This window comes from Bos taurus, chromosome 28 (assembly GCF_002263795.3).
Source record: "Bos taurus isolate L1 Dominette 01449 registration number 42190680 breed Hereford chromosome 28, ARS-UCD2.0, whole genome shotgun sequence".
In the NCBI taxonomy this organism is placed as follows: domain Eukaryota; kingdom Metazoa; phylum Chordata; class Mammalia; order Artiodactyla; family Bovidae; genus Bos; species Bos taurus.
This window is the reverse complement of record NC_037355.1, coordinates 30,273,273-30,294,144: the sequence shown is the minus strand read 5'-3', so window position 1 is coordinate 30,294,144 and position 20,872 is coordinate 30,273,273. Positions and strand designations below refer to the sequence as shown.

The 20,872-nt window shown below is 34.7% G+C and overlaps 1 protein-coding gene across 6 annotated transcripts in view; it reads right to left on the bottom strand.

Annotated features, from left to right (window-relative positions):
* Window positions 1-20,872, bottom strand: part of ADK (adenosine kinase) — a 543,729-nt gene that overhangs the window by 262,256 nt on the left and 260,601 nt on the right. For all 6 annotated transcript variants that reach the window (XM_005226479.4, XM_010820646.3, XM_059882620.1 and 3 more), the window contains 2 exon segments: window positions 14,858-15,030; window positions 11,300-11,408 (listed from right to left, as the gene is read on the bottom strand). In XM_005226479.4, coding sequence (XP_005226536.1) covers window positions 11,300-11,408; window positions 14,858-15,030 — 282 coding nt within the window.

Here is a 20,872-nt window from a genome sequence, read left to right as displayed (position 1 = left end):
ATCTATTCTTTCTTTTCTTTCCTTTCCTCTCAACATATTTGCTAGTTTTGCTTTCATTCCTTTATTCCCCAGTCAGCACCTTGCTTTAGTTCTGTTTTCCAGTTTGTGCTTTAGCTAGTTTTTGTTATTAACTAACAGATATAATTTTTGGTTTCCTTTCTTTGCTGGGTCAATCTATTGTACTTTATTTTTGTAGGACTCTTTTGATTTTGCTTATGGATGTATATGTATATGTGTATATTCCATTATTTTAATTATTATTATTTGCCTGATTTCGTAACCATCATTTGTCTGGGGATCATCTTTGGTTTCTCGTTTTGGGGTATGTGTTTTAATCTCACTTAATGCCATAACAAACCACTTGTAGAATCTTTGCTCCTGACCAGAGATCAAGCCCTGAGCCTTTGGAGTGGGAACACTGACTCCAAGGCCTGAGACTACCAGAGAACTAACTCTAGGGAGTATCAAGTAGTGAGAACTCCCACAAAGGAAACCACCTGAATACAAGACCCAGCATCACACAACCACCAGTAGCACCCTGTGCAGGACACCTCATCCAAACAACAAACAAAATGAAAATACAAACCCAATCATCAGCAGACAGGATTACCATGTCACCTAGCCTTGCCCATCAGAGGAGAAACAAAGAAAAAAACTCAGCATAAATCTCACCCTATGTTAAGCTTAAGCAAGCCACTGCAACAACGTTAGTGGGGCAGAAAGCAAAAAAAGAAAGAATTCAACCTTGAAGCCTGCAAAACAGAGACCTCAAACACAGTACATCTAAAAAAATAATAATAATAATGAAAAGGCAGAGAAATACTACACAAACGAAGGAACAAACCAGAAACACAGACGTCCAAATAAATGAAGACAAAATACACAAACTACCTGAAAAAGAATTCAGAATAGAATAATGATAGTAAAGATGATCAAAAACCTTGAAAACAGAATGGAGAAAACACAAAAATAAATTAACAAAAACCTAGAAGAATTAAAGGATAAACATACAGAGACAACACAATTACTGAAATTAAATTACTCTAGAAGAAATCAATAGCAGAATATCTGAAACAGAAGAACGAATCAGTGAGCTGGAAGATAAAATGGTGGAAATAACTTCTGAAGAGCAGAAAAAATTATGAAGAATGAAAAAAACTGAGGACAGTCTCAGAGACCTCTGGGACAACCTCAAACTCACCAACATTTGAACTATAGTAGTCCCAGACGAAGAAGAGAAAAAGAAAGGGTATGAGAAATTTTTTGAAGAGATTGTAGTTGAAAACATCCCAAACATGGAAAAGGAACTAGTCAATCAAGTCTAAGAGGCACAAAGAGTCCCATACAGGATAAACGCAAGGAGAAACATGATAAGACACACACTAATCAAACTAACAAAGATTAAACACAAAGAAAGGACATTAAAAGCAGCAAGGGAAAAGCAACAAGAAACATACAAGGGAAACCCCATACATTTAACAGCTGATCTTTCAGCAGAAACTCTGCAGGCCAGAAGGAATGGCAGGATATATTTAAAGTGCTCAAAGGGGAAAATCTACAACCAAAATTACTCTACAGGCAAGGATCTCATTCAAAACTGATGGAGAAATCAGAAGCTTTACAGACAAGCAAAAGTTAAGAGAATTCAATACCACCAAACCAGCTTTACAACAAATATTAAAGGGACTTAAACAGTCAAGAAATACAAGAGGAGAAAAAGATCTACAAAATCAACCCCCAGACAATTAAGAAAATGGTAACAGGAACATATATATGTATAATTACTTTAAATGTAAATGGATTAAATGCTCCAACTAAAAGACACAGATTAGCTGAATGGATCAAAAACAAGACCCATATATATGCTGTCTACAAGAAACCCATTTCGGGCTTAAAGACAGATATAGACTGAAAGCAAGAGGATGGAAAAATATATCCCATGCAAATGGAAAGCAAAAGAAAGCTGGAGTAGCAATCCTTATATCAACAAAACAGACCTTAAAATAAATATTACAAGAGATAAGGAAGGACACCACCTAATGATCAAGAGATTAATCCAAGAGGAAGACATAACAATTGTAAATATCTATGCACCCAACACCAGGAGCACCTCTATACATAACACAAACACTAACACACAAAAAAGGAGAAATTGACAGTAACACAATAATAGTAGGAGACTTTAACACCCCACTCACACAAATAGATAGATCATCAAAACAGAAAATGAATAAGGAAACACAAGTCTTAAATGATACACATGAGATGGATCTCATGGCTATCTTCAGGACATTCCATCCATATGCAAAAGAATACACCGTCTTCTCAAGTGGACATGGAACATTCTCCATGATAAACCACATCTTGGGTCACAAATCAAACCTCAGTAAATTTAGGAAAATTGAAATCATACGAAGCATCTTTTCTGACCACAAGGCTATGAGACTAGATATCAATTACAAGAAAAAAACTGCAAAAAACACAAACACATGGAGATTAAACAATATGTTTCTAAATAACCAACACGTCATGGAAGAAATCAAAGGGGAAATAAAAAAAAATTCTAGAAACAAATGACAATGAAAACATGACAACTCAAAACCTCTGGGATGCAGCAAAAGCAGTTATAAAAGGGAAGTTCATAGCAATACAAGCCTATCTCAAGAAACTGAATAGACAGCCTAACTTTACAACTAAAACAACTGGAAAAAGAAGTCCAAAAAAAAAAAAAAAATAGCAGAAGGAAAGAAATCATAAAGATCAGAGCAGAAATAAGTAAAAAAGAAATGAAAGAAATGATAGCAAAGATTAATAAAACTGAAAGCAGGTACTGTGAAAGATAAACAAAATTGACAAACCTCTAGCCAGACTCATCAAGAAAGAAAGAGAGAAGAATCAAATCAACAAAATTAGAAATAAAAAAGGAGAAGTTACAACAGACAATGCAAATATACAAAGGATTATAAGAGACTATTACAAACAACTATATGGCAATAAAATAGATAACTTGGAAGAAATGGATAGATTCTTAAAAATGTTCCATCTCCCAAGGCTGAACCAGGAAGAAACAGAAATTATGAACAACTAAATTACAAGCATTGAAATTGAAGCTGCGATCAAAAATCTCCCAAAAAATGAAAGCCCAGGACCAGATGGCTTCACGGGAGAATTCTATCAATAATTTAGAGATGAGCTAATGCCTATCCTTCTAAAACTCTTTCAAAAAATTGCAGAGGAACATTCCCAAACTCATTCTATGAGGCCACCATCACCCTGATATTGAAACCAGACAAACACTACAAAAAATAAGAAAACTACAGGCCAATATCACTGATTAACATAGAAGCAAAAATCCTCAACAAAATTTTAGCAAACAATTCAGTTCCTTTCAGTTCAGTCACTCAGTCATGTCCGACACTTTGTGACCCCATGGACTACAGCACACCAGGCTTCCCTGTCCATCACCAGCTACTGGAGCTTGCTCAAACTCATGCCCATTGAGTCAGTGATACCATCCAATCATCTCATCCCCTGCCATCCCCTTCCCCTCTGCCTTCAATCTTTCCCAACATCAGGGGATTTTCAAATGAGTCAGTTCTTCACATCAGGTGGCCAAAGTATTGGAGTTTTAGCTTCAGCATCAGTCCTTCCAATGAATATTCAGGACAGATCTCCTTTAGGATGGACTGGTTTTGGAGACTCTTGGAGAAGTCCAACACCACACTTCAAAAGCATCAGTTCTTTGGCACTCACCCTTCTTTAGTCCAATTCTCACATCTATACATGACTACTGGGAAAACCAGAGCTTTTACTATATGGATCTTTGTTGGTAAAGTAATGTCTCTGCTTTTTAATATGTTGTCTAGGTTGATCATAGCTCTTTTTCTTCCCAAGGTGCAAGTGCCTTTTAATTTCACGGTTGCAATCACCACCTGCAGTGATTTTGGAGCCCCCAAAGCTAAAGTCTCTAACTGTTTTCATTATTTCCCCATCTATTTGCCAGGAAGTGATGTGACCAGATGCCATGATCTTAGTTTTCTGAGTGCTGAGTTTTGAGCTCAGTTCAGTCGCTCAGTTGTGTCCAACTCTTTGCAAACCCATGATCTGCAGCACACCAGGCCTCCCTGTCCATCACCGACTCCCAGAGTACACCCAAACCCATTTCCATCGAGTCGATGATGCCATCCACCATCTCATCCTCTGTCGTCCCCTTCTCCTCCTGCCCTCAATCTTTCCCATAATCAGGGTCTTTTCAAATGAGTCAGCTCTTCGCATCAGATGGCCAAAGTATTGGAGTTTCAGCCTCAACATCAGTCCTTCCAATGAACACCCAGGACTGATCTCCTTTAGGATGGACTGGCTGGATCTCCTTGCAGTCCAAGGGACTCTCAAGAGTCTTCTCCAACACCACAGTTCAAAAGCATCAATTCTTCGGCACTCACCTTTCTTCATAGTCCAGCTCTCACATCCATACATGACCACTGGAAAAACCATAGCCTTGACTAGACGGACTTTTGTTGACAAAGTAATGTCTCTGCTTTTTAATATGCTGTCTAGGTCAGTCATAACTTTCCTTCCAAGGAGTAAGCGTCTTTTAATTTCATGGCTGCAGTCACCATCTGCAGTGATTTTGGAGCCCAGAAAAATAAAGTCAGTCACTGTTTCCACTGTTTCCCATCTATCTGCCATGAAGTGATGGGACCAGATGCCATGATCTTAGTTTTCTGAATGTTGAGCTCTAAGCCAACTTTTTCACTCTCCTCTTTCACTTTCATCAAGAGGCTCTGTAGTTCTTCTTCACTTTCTGCCATAAGGGTGGTATCATCTGCATATCTGAGGTTATTGATATTTCTCCCAGCAATCTTGATTCCAGCCTGTGCTTCATCCAGCCCAGTGTTTCTCATGATGCACTCTGCATATAAGTTAAATAAGCAGGATGACAATATACAGCCTTGATGTACTCCTTTCCTGATTTGGAACCACTCTGTTGTTCAATGTCCAGTTCTAACTGTTGCTTCCTGACCTGCATACAGATTTCTCAGGAGGCAGGTCAGGTGGTCTGGTATTCCTATCTCTTTCAGAATTTTCCACAGTTTGTGGTGATCCACACAGTCAAAGGCTTTGGCATAGTCAATGAAGCAGAAGTAGATGTTTTCCTCGAACTCTCTTGCTTTTTTGATGATCCAGCGGATGTTGACAATTTGATCTCTGGTTCCTCTGCCTTTTCTAAAACCAGCTTGAACATCTGGAAGTTCACGGTTCACGTACTATTGAAGCCTGACTTGGAGAATTTTGAGCATTACTTTACTAGCATGTGAGATGAGTACCATTGTGTGGCAGTTTGGACATTCTTTGGCATTGCCCATCTTTGGGATTGGAATAAAGACTGACCTTTACCAGTCCTGTGGCCACTCCTGAATTTTTCGGATTTGCTGGCATATTGAGTGCAGCAGTTTCACAGCATCATCCTTTAGGATTTGAAATAGCTCAACTGGAATTCTATCACCTTCACTAGCTTTACTTGTAGTGATGCTCCCTAAGGCCCACTTGACTTTGCATTCCAGGATGTCTGGCTCTAGGTGAGTGATCACACCATCGTGGTTATCTGGGTCATTAAGATCTTTTTTGTATGGTTCTTCTGTGTATTCTTGCCTCCTTTTCTTAATACCATCTGCTTCTGTTAGGTCCATACCATTTCTGTCCTTTATCGAGCCCATCTTTGCATGAAATGTTCCCTTGGTATCTCTAATTTTCTTGAAGAGATCTCTATTCTTCCCCATTCTATTGTTTTCCTCTATTTCTTGGCGTTGATCTCTGAGGAAGGCACTCTTATCTTTCCTTGCTATTGTTTTGAACTCTGCTTTCAAATGGGTATATCTTTCCCTTTCTCCTTTGCCTTTAGCTTCTCTTAAACAGAATTCAACAAAACTGAATTAGCTTACTGCCTTGAGAGAGTTCCCAGCCCACTAAGTTGAGGAGATAGAGCTGAGAATCAAGGAAGACCAGAGCAGGCAGACATCAGAGGCCAGATATCCTAGAAGAAAAAGCTTTACAGAGAATCCCAGAAATGTGCAGAGGGTTTGCTTTTGAACATTCACTAGACCAGAGCCCAAGAAAGAATGATCTAAAAGTATTACAGGGAAAAAGATTATACAATAGTTAGGCACACAGACCTCTGGAAATGGTATTTATTTCCATCATCTAGAGCAAAAAAACTCATAATTAACAGGGCACTGCACCAAGTATAGATAAATCTTGCTTCAGTCATAGGGATTATTTAGCCTTAGAACAGGGTTTCTTAAACCCTGGCTGTACTGATGTTTACCACTGGATAATCCTTTGTTGTGTGGTTCTGTCCCATGTATTGCAGGATGTTTAGCAACATTACTGTCCTGTACCTACTAGTAGCAATCCTTAGTCATCACAATAAGAAACTGCAAGTGTCCTAATACAGAAGTACTCCGAGACCCAGTAGGAGGTGATGGATGTTGAGGCAAAGAACATATTTAAAGAAATAATGGCTGAAAACATTTCGAACGTAATAAAAACCATAAATCCACAGCTCTAAGAAGTTAATCCCCAAGCACAATAAACATGAAAAGAAAACTAAAACTAAAAACTGAAGCACAATAATCAACTGATCACAATCAGCAATAAACAGGAAATCTCTAAGAAGAGACAGAATCAGGGGTGTGTGGCATGTGACATCCAGAGAATCAAATTTTAGAACATCAGATTTCTCATCTAAATAGCGCAAGTGACAAGACAGTACAGCACCATTTTCAGAGTACTAAAAGACAAAAACCTGTCAAACTAGAATTACATACCTGGCAAAAGTTTCTTTTAAAATGAAGGTGAAATAAAGACTTTTCAAGCATAAGAAAACAGAACGAATCCATCATCAACAGACCAAAACACATGTAATGCTAAAAAATGGTTTTCAGTCAGAAGGAAAATCATACCAGGTGGAAATCTGATTCTAAACAAAAGTAATGAAGAGCTCTAGAAATGGTAATTAAACAAACATATATACATTTATTATTTAAATCACTTTAAAAGATATTTGATGATTTCAACAAATATGTTATAGTGTTTATCACATGTAAAACTATAATATGGCTGTGTATGGTAAGCGAATAATGTATTAATAAAGCTGTTTTCAAAAATAAACACAAAATTAGAAAATAAAATGTGTTACAGTAATAGCACGAAGACTAGGAAGGATGAAACTGAAGTGTACTACTGCAAGGTTCTTATACCATGTGTGATGCCATACAGCATTATCTGAAGGCAGATTACAATGTTTTAAATATATATAACATCTGAATCAATTGCTAAAATAACAACAAGAGAAAGTTAGAGATATTAAACCAACAATGGAGATAAAAATACTAGATTAACCCAAAAAACAGGAGAAAAGAGAAAACAGACATTAAAGAACAGATGGGACAAATATCAAGATGAAAAACTCAAATCTAACCATATCAATAATTATATTAAATGGGAATGGTATAAGCATTCCAATCAAAAAGTAGACCTTGTTAGGATGGACAAAAAATAAGACTCAGTAGCATGTTGCCTATAAGAGATCCCCTTTAAAGAGACAAATAAGTTACAAGTAAAAGAGTAGGAAAAGATATACCATAATATCAACAGTCAAAAGAAAGTTATATTGGTTATACTAATATCAGACAGAGTAGAACTGAGGACAAAGTATATTATGAGAGGTAAATATTTCAAAATGATAAATGAGTCAAATAATCAACCACATCCATTTATGCCCCTAATAAAAGAGTTTCAAAATATATGAAGAGAAATCAGAATTGCAAGGAGGAATACAAAAACGCATAATGGTAGTAGGAGGAAGATCCTTGGAAAATCTCTATATTTAGAAAAAAAAACAACACATTTCTAAATAATCCATGAGTCATATACAAAAGCCAAAGAGAAAGTAGAAAGTATTACAAACTAAATGAAAATGTAAACATATCAAGATTTGTGAGAGACAGTCAAATGAATGCTTTGAGAGAATTTTACAGCACTAAATGTCTATAGTAGAAGAGAAAAGTCTCCAATAAATTATTCTTCCAAAGCTGGAAGCGGGGTGGAACAGAATGAAGGAAGAGGAGTAAATGAGTGGCAAATGAAATTCAAAGTAAACAGAAAAAAAGAAAGTAATAGTAAAGAACAGAAATAAAAACCAACCTGACCTTACACTTCCCATAAGAAGTGTTAAGGGACAATGAAGAAATGTCCACAAGGCACTTTGTTTCATGAAATATTACACCAAACAAGGTGTCATTCACATATAAAAACAACATGAAAATAAGCTCAAGAAGAGAGTTCTTAGTCTTTCATTGGTTGGGAAATGTTTAATGAATGCAGCCAATTGAGGGACAGTCAAAGTAAACAATAAAGGAATGAGGTAAATGGAGTAAAGAAATGGATGGTAATCACTTAGATCATTTAAACACAGAATAAGTCTGTAACAATTATGGTTATAGAAAAAAATGTAAATTTTTAAATATTTAAAATATAAAAATAATTATAAAAAACCAAGAAGGAAGATGAAATAAAGCACTAATTTGCTGACTTTTCACAGCACATTAATATTGCTTAAAAAGAAAACACATGGTTTACAAAATTAATGGCTCCAACCTCATCTTTTTCATAAACCTTGCCTAAATATCACAGTCTTAGAGGGCGACTGTAACAATATTTCTTTCAATAAACAGACATGTCAATCTGATTCTAAGGTAAAGAGCAACTAAGGTTTATGTTTTAAAAAATCAATTAGCTACTAATATAACCAAGAATTCCTAAATATCTACTAAGAATTTGGTTTAAACATGGAAAATTTGAGTTTATATACCATAAGTGGGACAGTTTACACTAAAAGAGAATACTGGTGTATGCATATTCTATACTTCAATTTTTTATAAGACAAGTTTTTGCTTTCAATTATAGATTCAATGCATTATGTGACAGAGAAAATGATGAAAAGTTTTAAATTTTCTTAATGCTTCTGACCATTAATAATTCATGGAAAAGTGAGGAAAAAGTCAAGTATGTAGATTTAGATTATTTTGTATAATGCAGACAGACATTTTACTTATGGAAATATGCTGGATATACTGAACCGCTTCTTTAGATCAAGAACCTTTTGTATTTAAAAGAGCTCCCACAATTTCAACTTGTTGAACCTCCAAAGTTTACGATGATGATGTGAGATGACTACAAACCCCTTTAGAACCTGAAAGTGTTAGAAAGCCCATTTGATTTCTTGAAATAAGTACAGATATATCTATCAACTCAATCTAAATTTGCAGTTTTCTAAGACTAGACCAGATACTCTGAACACAAAGGAAATTAAATATTTAAAAGAACAGCTGAAAGTCTGTAGAAATAACATTACATTTCTGAAGAAATATCACAGATTTTAATGAATAATAATTATCTTCTTAGTTGTTAAGCAGAATATTTGTTGAATGTTCACCAAGAATATATAGCATTCTAAGTATCCGGTATGAATCTACTATTTCAGAACTATTTAAATAGCCAACTCTGAACAAACTATAGATTTACCTGGCAGTGTGAAAGAGCATTCTTTTATGAAATTGCTGACACAGAAACTAAGAGATAACAGCTACAAACAGATGAATCAATTGCAATCTGTTTTGATACTTGTTTCTGGCTGAATACACCACAGAAGTCTCAAAAGTAATTCAATTGTATTATTTTGACCAAAACTGATCACTCTACACTTTATAAAAAACTGTACTCAAAAAAAAAAAAAAAAAAAAAACAACTGTACTCGAATAACTAGTTAACACTACTAAAAAAATTCCATCTACCCAAAGTCGGCTAGTGTATAATTGCTACAATTATTTGTTGGTTACAAATGGGTCTATACTGCTACAAAAATTTCATTCATGCAAAATTGGCTAGATGTGTTATATGTGCATAATCATTAAAATTATGAGTTGTTTCCAAGTTAGCTCATAACTTGAGGTCCAATTAATATATTGACATACCAAGAATTTTAACTGTCAGGGTAAGAATATTTTTGTATCATTATATATTGCCAAATTTCAGTCAGAAAATATAGCATAAATAACAACAAACTTTAAACCATGTGCTCTTTGACTTTCAAATACAAGATGGTTTAAGACAATGCATAGACCCCCTTACAGCTACACTACAAACACTTGCTACCAAGACATTAATGAAAAAATGAGACAATTTTGAGAAATAAAACAAAACAGAAGATAACACAGAAAATTTTTTAAATTTTGAGATGTTTTTCTTACATACTAGCAGAAGACATAATGTGACTTTCCTCTATATAATCCTCTCAATGTAAGCATTTACTTGACAGCTATAAAAGGGACAGGATTTGCTATACAGGAGAATCAATACCAACCTTGTAAAGCCTACAGCAGAGCACATAAACATGCTGTAGGAGACATTAACACTAGACTGAAAGAAATAATTATATTTTCAATAAACACGTTCTTACTAGATAATCAATTTTTTACACATCTTACCAGCTGTTTCACAGCTCAGGTAGTAAATGGCAGCAGCTGTTATATCAAAACCATATATGCATATGAAGTACTTATAATTTTTCAGGGGTATCTACTTATTTTTCATCAGTCACATTTAACTCATATTAAATAAAAACAAGATTTTCACAGGGTGATTAATTCAGGAGAATTTGTATTACAGTCTTATTTTATAAATGAATTCTTAACCAATTATTTTTATGTCAGAAGACTTAATAATTGAAATTACATGCTGCCCTTATTCTGATATTTAACAGATTTGTCATGACCAATGTCTCTGAAATATTAAATTAAAAGGTGTCATGGTAATTACTATGGAATAAATACTAATTAAGATTTTTTAGGCAAATAAGCTCTAACTGTTTGCAGTGAACAATTATATTACTAACATTTTCCCACACAACGCATGCATCATTCATATGCAGCCTATAAATATAACTGGCTAATTTCCAGAATTACTTCCTTAACATTTAATACAGAATTTGACACTTGGTTAAAAACATCTATATGTAATGTATCCAAAAGGAGGTACACTTAAAGGTAAATAATTCAGATTATGTTACCACAGAATGATCATATTCCTGTTCTTAATTTTTAATAGTGAGCCCAAAATATGCTTTGAGATGGGTATATAATTTGCAGGATGAGACAATTATTTTTAAATGTACATCAACAAACAACTATAATTTATAGTAAAAATATGTACCAGAAATTTGAATTAGTCAAATACTTACTGCTATATAATAAACTCTTGCTTTGTCTACCAACATCCAGTTTTTCTCCATATCAAGATGTTTTTCTTTTTTGTAACAGTTGGCAGCAGCAAGATTAGCTACAAGTGATCTAAAACAACAAAATGTAAGTAGGCTTTTACTTACAGTCTTATTACTTATTTACTTAATTATAATAGTTAATTATACAGTTAACTATTTTTGAAACTTTTGTTTTCATTTTAATTCTTTTTTAATTTAACACCAAAAACATTTTGTATTGAAGTATAGCCAATTAACAACGCTGGGACAGTTAGAGGTGAACAGAGAAGGGACTCTGCCACACATACACATGTATCCATTCTCCTCCAAAACCCCCTCCCATCCAGCCTGACACATAACATTGAGCACAGTTTCATGTGCTATACAATAGGTTTGTGTTAATCATCCATTTTAAATATAGCAGTATATACAGGACCTTTCCAAAGTCCTTAACTATTCCTGGACTATCCCATGGAACCCCCCTCCACCCCGCAACCATGAGTTCATTTTGTAAGTCTGTGAGTCTTTTTCTGTTTTGTAAGTAAGTTCACTTGTATCATTTCTTTTTAGATTGCACATGTAAGGGATGTCATGTGATATATCTCCTTCTCTGTCTGAAATACTTCACTATGACTTTCATTTTAATTCTTATTTCTTCAAACTGCTGTATATTGATTTTACTAAACTAATGTTAATTTTGTTTTAAAAATTTTGTAAGACATCTTGGTTACCTTGATAAAGACACAGACATTAATCTAAATATCTGGTATTTCGAGAAACTACCATTTAAGCTTCCTTTTGATACTAAAATGATAAAATTATCTACCCTCTACATTTTAATAGTTCAAAACGCAGGTAAGAAATAGCTACTATATAGTTATACAGAAAAAATACATATGCAACGAAAACCTTCAGTTTTCAAGTATCAACAGAATATCCATTGATATTTAATGCTTTAAAAGCCAAGCATGAGATTAATTTTGTAAAACACACATATATATGTAGACCATATTTACTATGAGAAATTAATTTGCAATTCATTACATTTTATGCACTATAATAGATTTAAATTACTTTTTATAGTTGAAAACACCCTGTGCTGGTCCAGTTTTGAAGCTGAAAAATCTAACCACAATACTACACTTAAAATTTTGCTGCCAAGTATCACATACAACTTTTTATTATTGTCCAACAATTAAACACAATAATTGTTTACATTACAGACAAAAATACTTTTCCTACTGATCCAGAAATAAGAAAAAATAACTTGCCAATTTTTCCAACTTTTTTTGGTAACAGTTGTGATTAAAAAAACAAAAAGAAACCCACAAATACATCACTTAAGATTTTGATAACATGGTTAGATTCTCTTTTGAAAAAATCAATTATCTTCAAAAACATATTTCTACTTACCCATATGCCAACTGAGTGACTAACTGAAGGATACATTCTGTTTATGTTCAATTGGATTAATGAAAATAAGCATGATGTGCATCAATACATGCATATACAAAATAACTATATTATAAATTAAGAATAACCACTCAATCTATAAAATATATTTTAGAAATCATGACTCCTGCAAAATTTTGGCATAAAATGCTTACTAAATAAAAGCAAATACTTTTAGTATGAGCTACTAAATTCTATTCTGATAATAAAACTACTCTTCAATAGAAAACTAGTCCTCCAAAAGAAAATACACGTATTCTTACTATCCAAGTGTATCTGGTTCAGAGTTTGGAGAAAAAGAACCTGGGTAAGAAAAATACTGCCTTAATCTGAGTTTGGGATAGTAGAAGTAAGAGTTTCTAGCTCTATTTAAAAGTTTATCCAAATTTATTAAGTTCTACAATTTGGAAAATGAGTTAGATAGCAAAGGTTTTCCTCAGTTTCTGACTTCCAATATTACCTATATAATACTGATAATGCAATTCATATGAGTATATAAATTAAGCTGCTGACATCTGGAAAACCTTGTATTATCACAAATGCTCTTTAAAATAACAACATATAAAAACAATTTAGCAATTTTACTGTAGCTTGAGTGGTAAAACAGGCAAAAGCTGATCCATTTCTCACTAACAGGAAATCTCTGCACCTGCCTACTAAAGGTAATTTTAGAAAAACTGAAAAGAGGAAAGGTCTAATTAAGTATATCTCAATATCTCAACAATTGATGGTTTTATTTATTACAAATACTATTTTTTGTTGGTAGGAGAACTTTACTACTTTCCTGTAACTTTATTTTTAAAAATGGCTTTGGTACCATAACTATTTCTGAAAGTTTTATTTTAGCTATTTCATGACTACTGTGTAGAATATCGTCGAATTTTTAACATATGTTTGCAAAGTCAAAAGTGTGCAAAAATAAATGAGGTAAAAAGAGGGAATGGAGCAAGGGGAGGAGAGATAAGGTAGGAAATAAGGAAAAGAAGACAAGAGGCAAGAAAGAAGAAAAAGGGAGACAAAAAATGGGGGAGGACATACTGCATTTCTAGCTATAAGGTATGTGAAGTATTGAGTGAATTGTTATTTTAAAAGAGATCATCTTTGTGGATTCTAACAATAACAAAAAAAATCATTTTTTTTCTTTTGAAATGGAGGAAAAAAGCTTGTGCTGATAAGCAACATGGTAATGTTGATGTTAGCAAAGCCTGAAGGTACAGAAGATACACCCCAGTATAACTGCAAAAGGCACGGAAAGAAGCAATGCCTGGCAGGCTCTGACAGACAGCATTCAAGTTCACAGAAAGAAAAATCTTCTGATAAGCAAAGCTGTTTAGAAATGTAATGGCTTGTTTTTTGAGTAGTACACTACCCATGACTGAAGTTGTTTAGTACGGACAGATAACTATTTGCCAGAACTGCCTTAGATGATGTAATCCATAAGAGACTGCATATAATGTAATATTTTATACATGATAAAATACATAAAAATATTTTTATATATATTAAAATATATATGTGCAAATATTTATTTTAACATTTCAATCTCAGGATATGTTGAAAAGGACATTCTTCTTAATGTCAGTTTGGCAAGAACCTAGCTATAAAACATTGAATAAAACGTGCTTCATTCTTAACTCTAATTCTCTGGTGGCTCAGCTGGTAAAGAATCTGACTGCAATGCAGGAGACCCGGTTAAATTTGGGTCAGGTAGATTCCCTGGAGAAGGGAATGGCAACCCACTCTAGTATAACTGCCTGGAGAATTCCATGGACAGAGGCGCCTGGTGGGCTATAGTCCATGGGGTCTCAAAGAGTCGGACACAACTGAGCAACTAACACACACACATATAAAAAGCACAGGCAAGAACACATGATCTCCACATTTCCATTTCATTATATTTCATGGAGACAATAGCCGGTTCAAGAAAGGAAAAAAAAAAACTTAAGGAAAAGTGATATAAGAAGGGTTTATTAAGTATTAAAACCATTATAAACACAAAGTCTAAATTCCAAACTCAGATTTGAACTCAGATTTTACCAGCGGTTAAACAGTCAATTGGTACAGAGTTCGCCTTCAGAGAACACTAACCTGTTGCCACCGGTGATGCACGCAGCACAAGTTCCTGTTGGCTGCTCATTCTGTTCATAGTAATGAGCATCCACGTGGGCTTCAGCAGCTTTTTTCTTCAGGATCTCCCCAAATTTATCTATCCCAATGCATCCAAAAAATGTTGCTGCTTTGTGTGGCTGCTGAATCATCCACTGAAAAATGGAAACATAAAAAATTTTAATGGGTCAGAAAAATGGAACACATAGTTCAGTATTCTGCCATGGGTGGTGGCATAAAATGGTTTCTTTGTGAGCAGCTGTTGCTGTTATGAACGGAATTCTATTCCTGTATCACCACTTATGATAACAAATTTGATATAACTAGAGAAAATCTTAATATACTTCTTTCAAGGAAAGAAACAGAGCAGAGCAATTGATTAAGAACTCAGAATCAAAGTCATATAGAATGTTAGGTTACTAATTAGTCTTAATACAGAAAAATAATACCAAGTCCAATATAAGTAGTGAAGCATTGTCATTAAAAGTCCAGAATCTATAATGAATACCATGTGGGTTCAAATCTTGCCTTTGCCACTAATTAGCCCACCAGGCTCTGCCGTCCCTGGGATTCTCCAGGCAAGAACACTGGAGTGGGCTGTCATTTCCTTTTCCAATGCATGAAAGTGAAAAGTGAAAGTGAAGTCGCTCAGTCGTGTCTGACTCTTCGCGACCCCATGGACTGAAGCCTACCAGGCTCCTCCTTCTATGGGATTTTCCAGGCAAGAGTACTGGAGTGGGTTGCCATTGCCTTCTCCAAATTAGCTGAATAAGTAATAGCATATCACTTAATATTTCTATGCCTCACTGTCCTCATCTATAAATGGCAAATAATTATATCTCATAAGGTTGCTGGAGATTAAACTAAGTAATTTAATGTATATGTATTGTTGGACAAGGTACACAGTATACAGTAAATGATGTATAGCTGTGGTTGTCTCTATTATATATGTAATTCATATATGTGTGTGTATACATATATATATATACACAAATATAAATGCTAAACTATGTTCAGGCCTAGTAAGTTGCTTTAAAGACATCTTACTTATTCAGAACTAAAGAGTATTAAAAATTCTAATTCATTAGTCTCATAAACTTTATTTGCTATAAATTAATGACAATCTCTTTTAAAATGAATACTTTCTTTTGACTTGTTATCTTTTCCAATTAGGCTACAACTCCTGAGGTGTTTAACACTTGTATTAGTTAAAACAGTCATTTTGTTACTGTAAACATTTATTTTGTTTCTACAACTTTTTAGCTAACTACTCAATATACAAAGTCAAGATGTCAAAATCATACCATATTCCCAAATATTTGGAGGAGAAAAGAAATGCATGTATCAATATATTTAGTGTAAAACGGATGAGGAACGTAAAAAAAAGATAAAGAAGAGAAATCTGTAAGATAAAGATACACTAACTGTCTAATGATCTAGCAGTCTAATTTAACATATAGGGATTTATCCTGAATCAGTTCAGTTCAGTTCAGTCACTCAGTCGTGTCCGACTCTTTGCAACCCCATGAACTGCAGCACACCAGGCCTCCCTGTCCATCACCAACTCCTGGAATTCACTCAGACTCATGTCCATCGAGTCGGTGATGCCATCCAGCCATCTCATCCTCTGTGGTTCCCTTCTCCTCCAGCCCCCAGTCCCTCCCAGCATCAGAGTCATTTCCACTGAGTCAACTCTTCACATGAGGTGGCCAAAGTACTGGAGTTTCAGCTTTAGCATCAGTCCTTCCAAAGAAATCCCAGGGCTGATCTCCTTCAGAATGGACTGGTTGGATCTCCTTGCAGTCCATAGGACTCTCAAGAGTCTTCTCCAACACCACAGTTCAGAAGCATCAATTCTTCGGCACTCAGCTTTCTTCACAGTCCAACTCTCACATCCACATATGACCACTGGAAAAACCATAGCCTTGACTAGACGGATCTTTGTTGGCAAAGTAATGTCTCTGCTTTTGAATGTGCTGTCTAGGTTGGTCATGACTTTCCTTCCAAGGAGTAAGCGTCTTTTAATTTCATGGCTGCAGTCACCATCTGCAGTGATTTTGGAGCCGAGAAAAAGTCTGCCACTGTTTCCCCATCTATTTTCCATAAAGTGATGGGACAAGATGCCATGAGGATACATGTCCACAAATACAAAACAACATATGCCTAAGTATTCTTTGAGACATTATTTGTTATGAAAAATTACTGGGGAAAAAATGTCCCTCCACAGAAGACTGGTTTAATAAAATATAATAAATTCAATCAATGGAATATAAAAATTAAAAAAAAAAAAAGACAAGCAAAAGTATTTGAAATACAACAAATATTTAAACGCAATGTGTAATCCTTACTGGACGTTGGATTGAGAATAAAATCAAACAGCTATAAAATTATTAGAATAATCACTGAAATTGGAATATGTATAATATATCAGAAAACAGTATTGTATAAATTCTAAATTTCTGAAGTAGAGAATAAATAATGGTTCAGAAAAAATATTTATATTTATGTAAAAAAAGAGAAAGTGAAAGCTAAAATGTTAAAAGTTGTTATATCTATATAATAGGTACAAAGAAGTTCCTTTTACTTCTCTTTATACTTTTTTGTGAAAAACCAAGACAGCATATTAAAAAACAGAGACATCACTTTGTTAACAAAGGTCCGAACAGTCAAAGCTATGGTTTTTTGAGGAGTCATGTGTGCGTGTGAGAGCTGAACTATGAAGAAGGCTGAGCGCCAAAGATTCGGTGCTTTCAAACTGTCGTGCTGGAAAAGACTCTTGAGAGGCCCGTGGATTGCAAGGAGATCAAACCAGTCAATCCTAAAGGAAATCAATGCTGAATATTCATTGGAAAGACTGATGCTGATGCTGAAGCTGAAAGTTGATACTTTGGCCACCTGATGTGAAGAGTTGACTTATTTGAAAAGACCCTGATGCTGGGAAAGACTGAAGGCAAAAGGAGAAGGGTGCAGCAGAGGATGAGATGGTTACATAGCATCACTGACTCAGTGGACATGAATTTGAGAAAACTCTGGGAGACAGTGAAGGACAGAGGAGCCTGGGATGCAACAGTCCATGAGGTCGCAAAGAGCTGAATATGACTTAGTGACTGAACAACAAATATTTTTCTGTAAGTTAGAAAATTTTCGAACTTAAAGGAAGGGACAAAGATATTATGACTAAATCAGTCATTAAATTTAAAAATAATAATTTAAAATTAACTTATTCAAACTTTGATGATATCAATTTATTAAAATAAGTCAACCTCATGAAGCATTTTAATATCTTAAAATACATCAATAGCCATACCTAATAGATTTTAAACCACTCTTAGGTAAATTATAAATTTAACAACAGAAAATACCTGTGGGGTTTTTTTAATAATTTACTTTTACTCATGTAGAAGCATGAATGAATGATCAACCATGTTTGCTTTAGGTAGTGAGATAAAAAAGGGAAAGTCAATAGCAAATTTTACTATGATCATTTAAATAACTTAAAATGTCATTAAAACATCAATGATAGTAATCACAATTATAATCAAATTTCATATGTTAAAAACTAGTCTGAAAAAAAGGGCTATATCACTTCACTATGGAGGTTAAATCTGATTTATAATTCTTCCCTAATCAGAATTTAAATAAATTGAAATGTTTCCATTACAAATCAATATTACTTTAACCTTCAAAACAAAAAGAATGAACAAATAATAGAACTATTCAGCAGGTTATGTTATAATTCCACTATTGAATATTTCATCATAAGCAACTGGCTAATATTCTGGTAATATCTGATATCAGCACACTGACAAAGAAAAGAACTTTACTCTTGGATCAGTTATTTCCACTTAGAAGTTAGCCAATCTAAAATGAGAGTTTAGTAAGCCAAAGTAGACACATAAAAGAAACAGAAGCCATGCTCACTGCTAGAAAGTATTTAGTAAACTACCTGAATAAGTCAAGATGTTATAATCAAGGAAGTTGGAAAAGATTAAAAAATCAATTCTTAAACATTTAATACATGTATACTAGAGAATAAAATGATGAAAATAACAGTCCCTAAAACAAAGTCAAAATCATTACATTCTCAGTGTTTCTACAAGAGATTCAACCTTCAGTCATAACTTGATTCAATCATTACTGCTTTTTTAAAGGCAAAATAAACTGCCCCCATTTTTTGTTCCTGTAAATACAGTACATCATTAAACACATATCTTTAATTTCCAATCTAGCTCTGAGGGAGAAGCACGGTTCAGAATTACCCTTGTGCTATAATTAACTAAAAAGAAAATCAAAAGGAGAAAACTATACAATTTTAAAACAGTGGCCAACAGGAAGAGCTGCACTGCAATCTTTGATAGAAAAGACTCAAGGCAAGCCCTGACATCATGCAGTCTCTCTGCCAGTAAGCAATTTACAGACTACAGTGCAGGGAGGAAGAAGACAAACACAACCTGGCATTCTCACTGAAATGAGCAGACAGAGGCTCAAGGAGAGTCAAGAGACTAGAAATTTTGCAAAAGAGTTTCAAAGAGGAATGAGCTGAAATCCATGTAGAGTAATTACTGAGACTTTGGCTGGGGACCAATCTGTGCATGTTTAAGGAATATCTGAGATCACAAAGAATCTCATATAAATGCTTTAGGATTAAAAAGTGACTTTATCAAGGTCTCAGGAGTCAGTTCAGTCCAGTCATTCAGTCGTGTACGACTCCTTGCAACACCATGGACTGCAGCACGCCAGGCTTCCCTGTCCATCACCAACTCCCAGAGCTTACTCAAACTCATGCCCATTGAATTGGTGATGGAATCCAACCATTTCATCCTCTGTTGTCCCCTTTTGCTCCCAGCTTCAATCTTTCCCAGGATCAGGGTCTTTTCAAATGTCAGTTCTTCACATCATGTGACCAAAGTATTGGAGTTTCAGCTTCAGCATCAGTCCTTCCAGTGAATATTTAGGACTGATTTCCTTTAGGATTGACTGGTTTGATCTCCTTGATGTCCAAGGGACTCTCAAGAGTCTTCTCCAACACCACAGTTCAAAAGCATCAATTTTCGGCACTCAGCTTTCTTTATAGTCCAACTCTCACATCCATACGTGACTACTGGAAAAACCATAGCTTTGACTAGATGGACCCTTTGTTGGCAAAGTAACGTCTCTGCTTTTTAATATGCTGTCTAGATTGGTCATAGCTTTTCTTCCAAGGAGCAAGGGTCTCTTAATTTCATGGCTGCAGTCACCATCTGCAGTGATTTTGGAAATCAAGAAAATAAAATTTCTCACTGTTTCCAGTTTCCCCATCTATTTGCTATGAAGTGATAGGACCCGATGACATGATCTTCATTTTTTCAATCTTGATTTTTAAGCCAACTTTTTCACTCTCCTCTTTCACTTTCATCAAAAGGCTTTTTAGTTCTTTTTCACTTTCTGTCATAAGGGTGGTGTCATGTGCATATCTGAGGTTATTGATATTTCTCCTGGCAATCTTGATTCCAGCTTGTGTTTCATCCAGCCCAGCATTCTCATTAAGTATTCTGCCTATAAGTTAAATAAGCAGGGTGACAATATACAGCCTTGACATACTCCTTTCCCGATTTGGAACCAGTCTGTTGTTCCACGTCCAGTTCTAACTGTTGCTTCTTGGCCTGCCTCTCAAGAGGCAGGTCAGGTGGTCTAGTATTCCCATCTCTTTAAGAATTTTCTACAGTTTGTTGTGATCCACACAGTCAAAGGATTTGGTGTAGTCAATAAAGCAGAAGTAGATGTCTTTCTGGAACTCTTACTTTTTCAATGATCCAGTGGATATTGGCAATTTGATCTCTGATTTCTCTGCCATTTCTAAATCCAGGTTGAATATGTGGAAGTTCACGGTTCACATACTGTTGAAGCCTGGCTTGGAGAAGCCTGACTTGGGAGTCAAGATCATTATAAAAAAAAAAAAAAAATCTAATGTGATTCTATATACTACCAAGGAACAGCTGAAATTTAAAATTAAGAAAA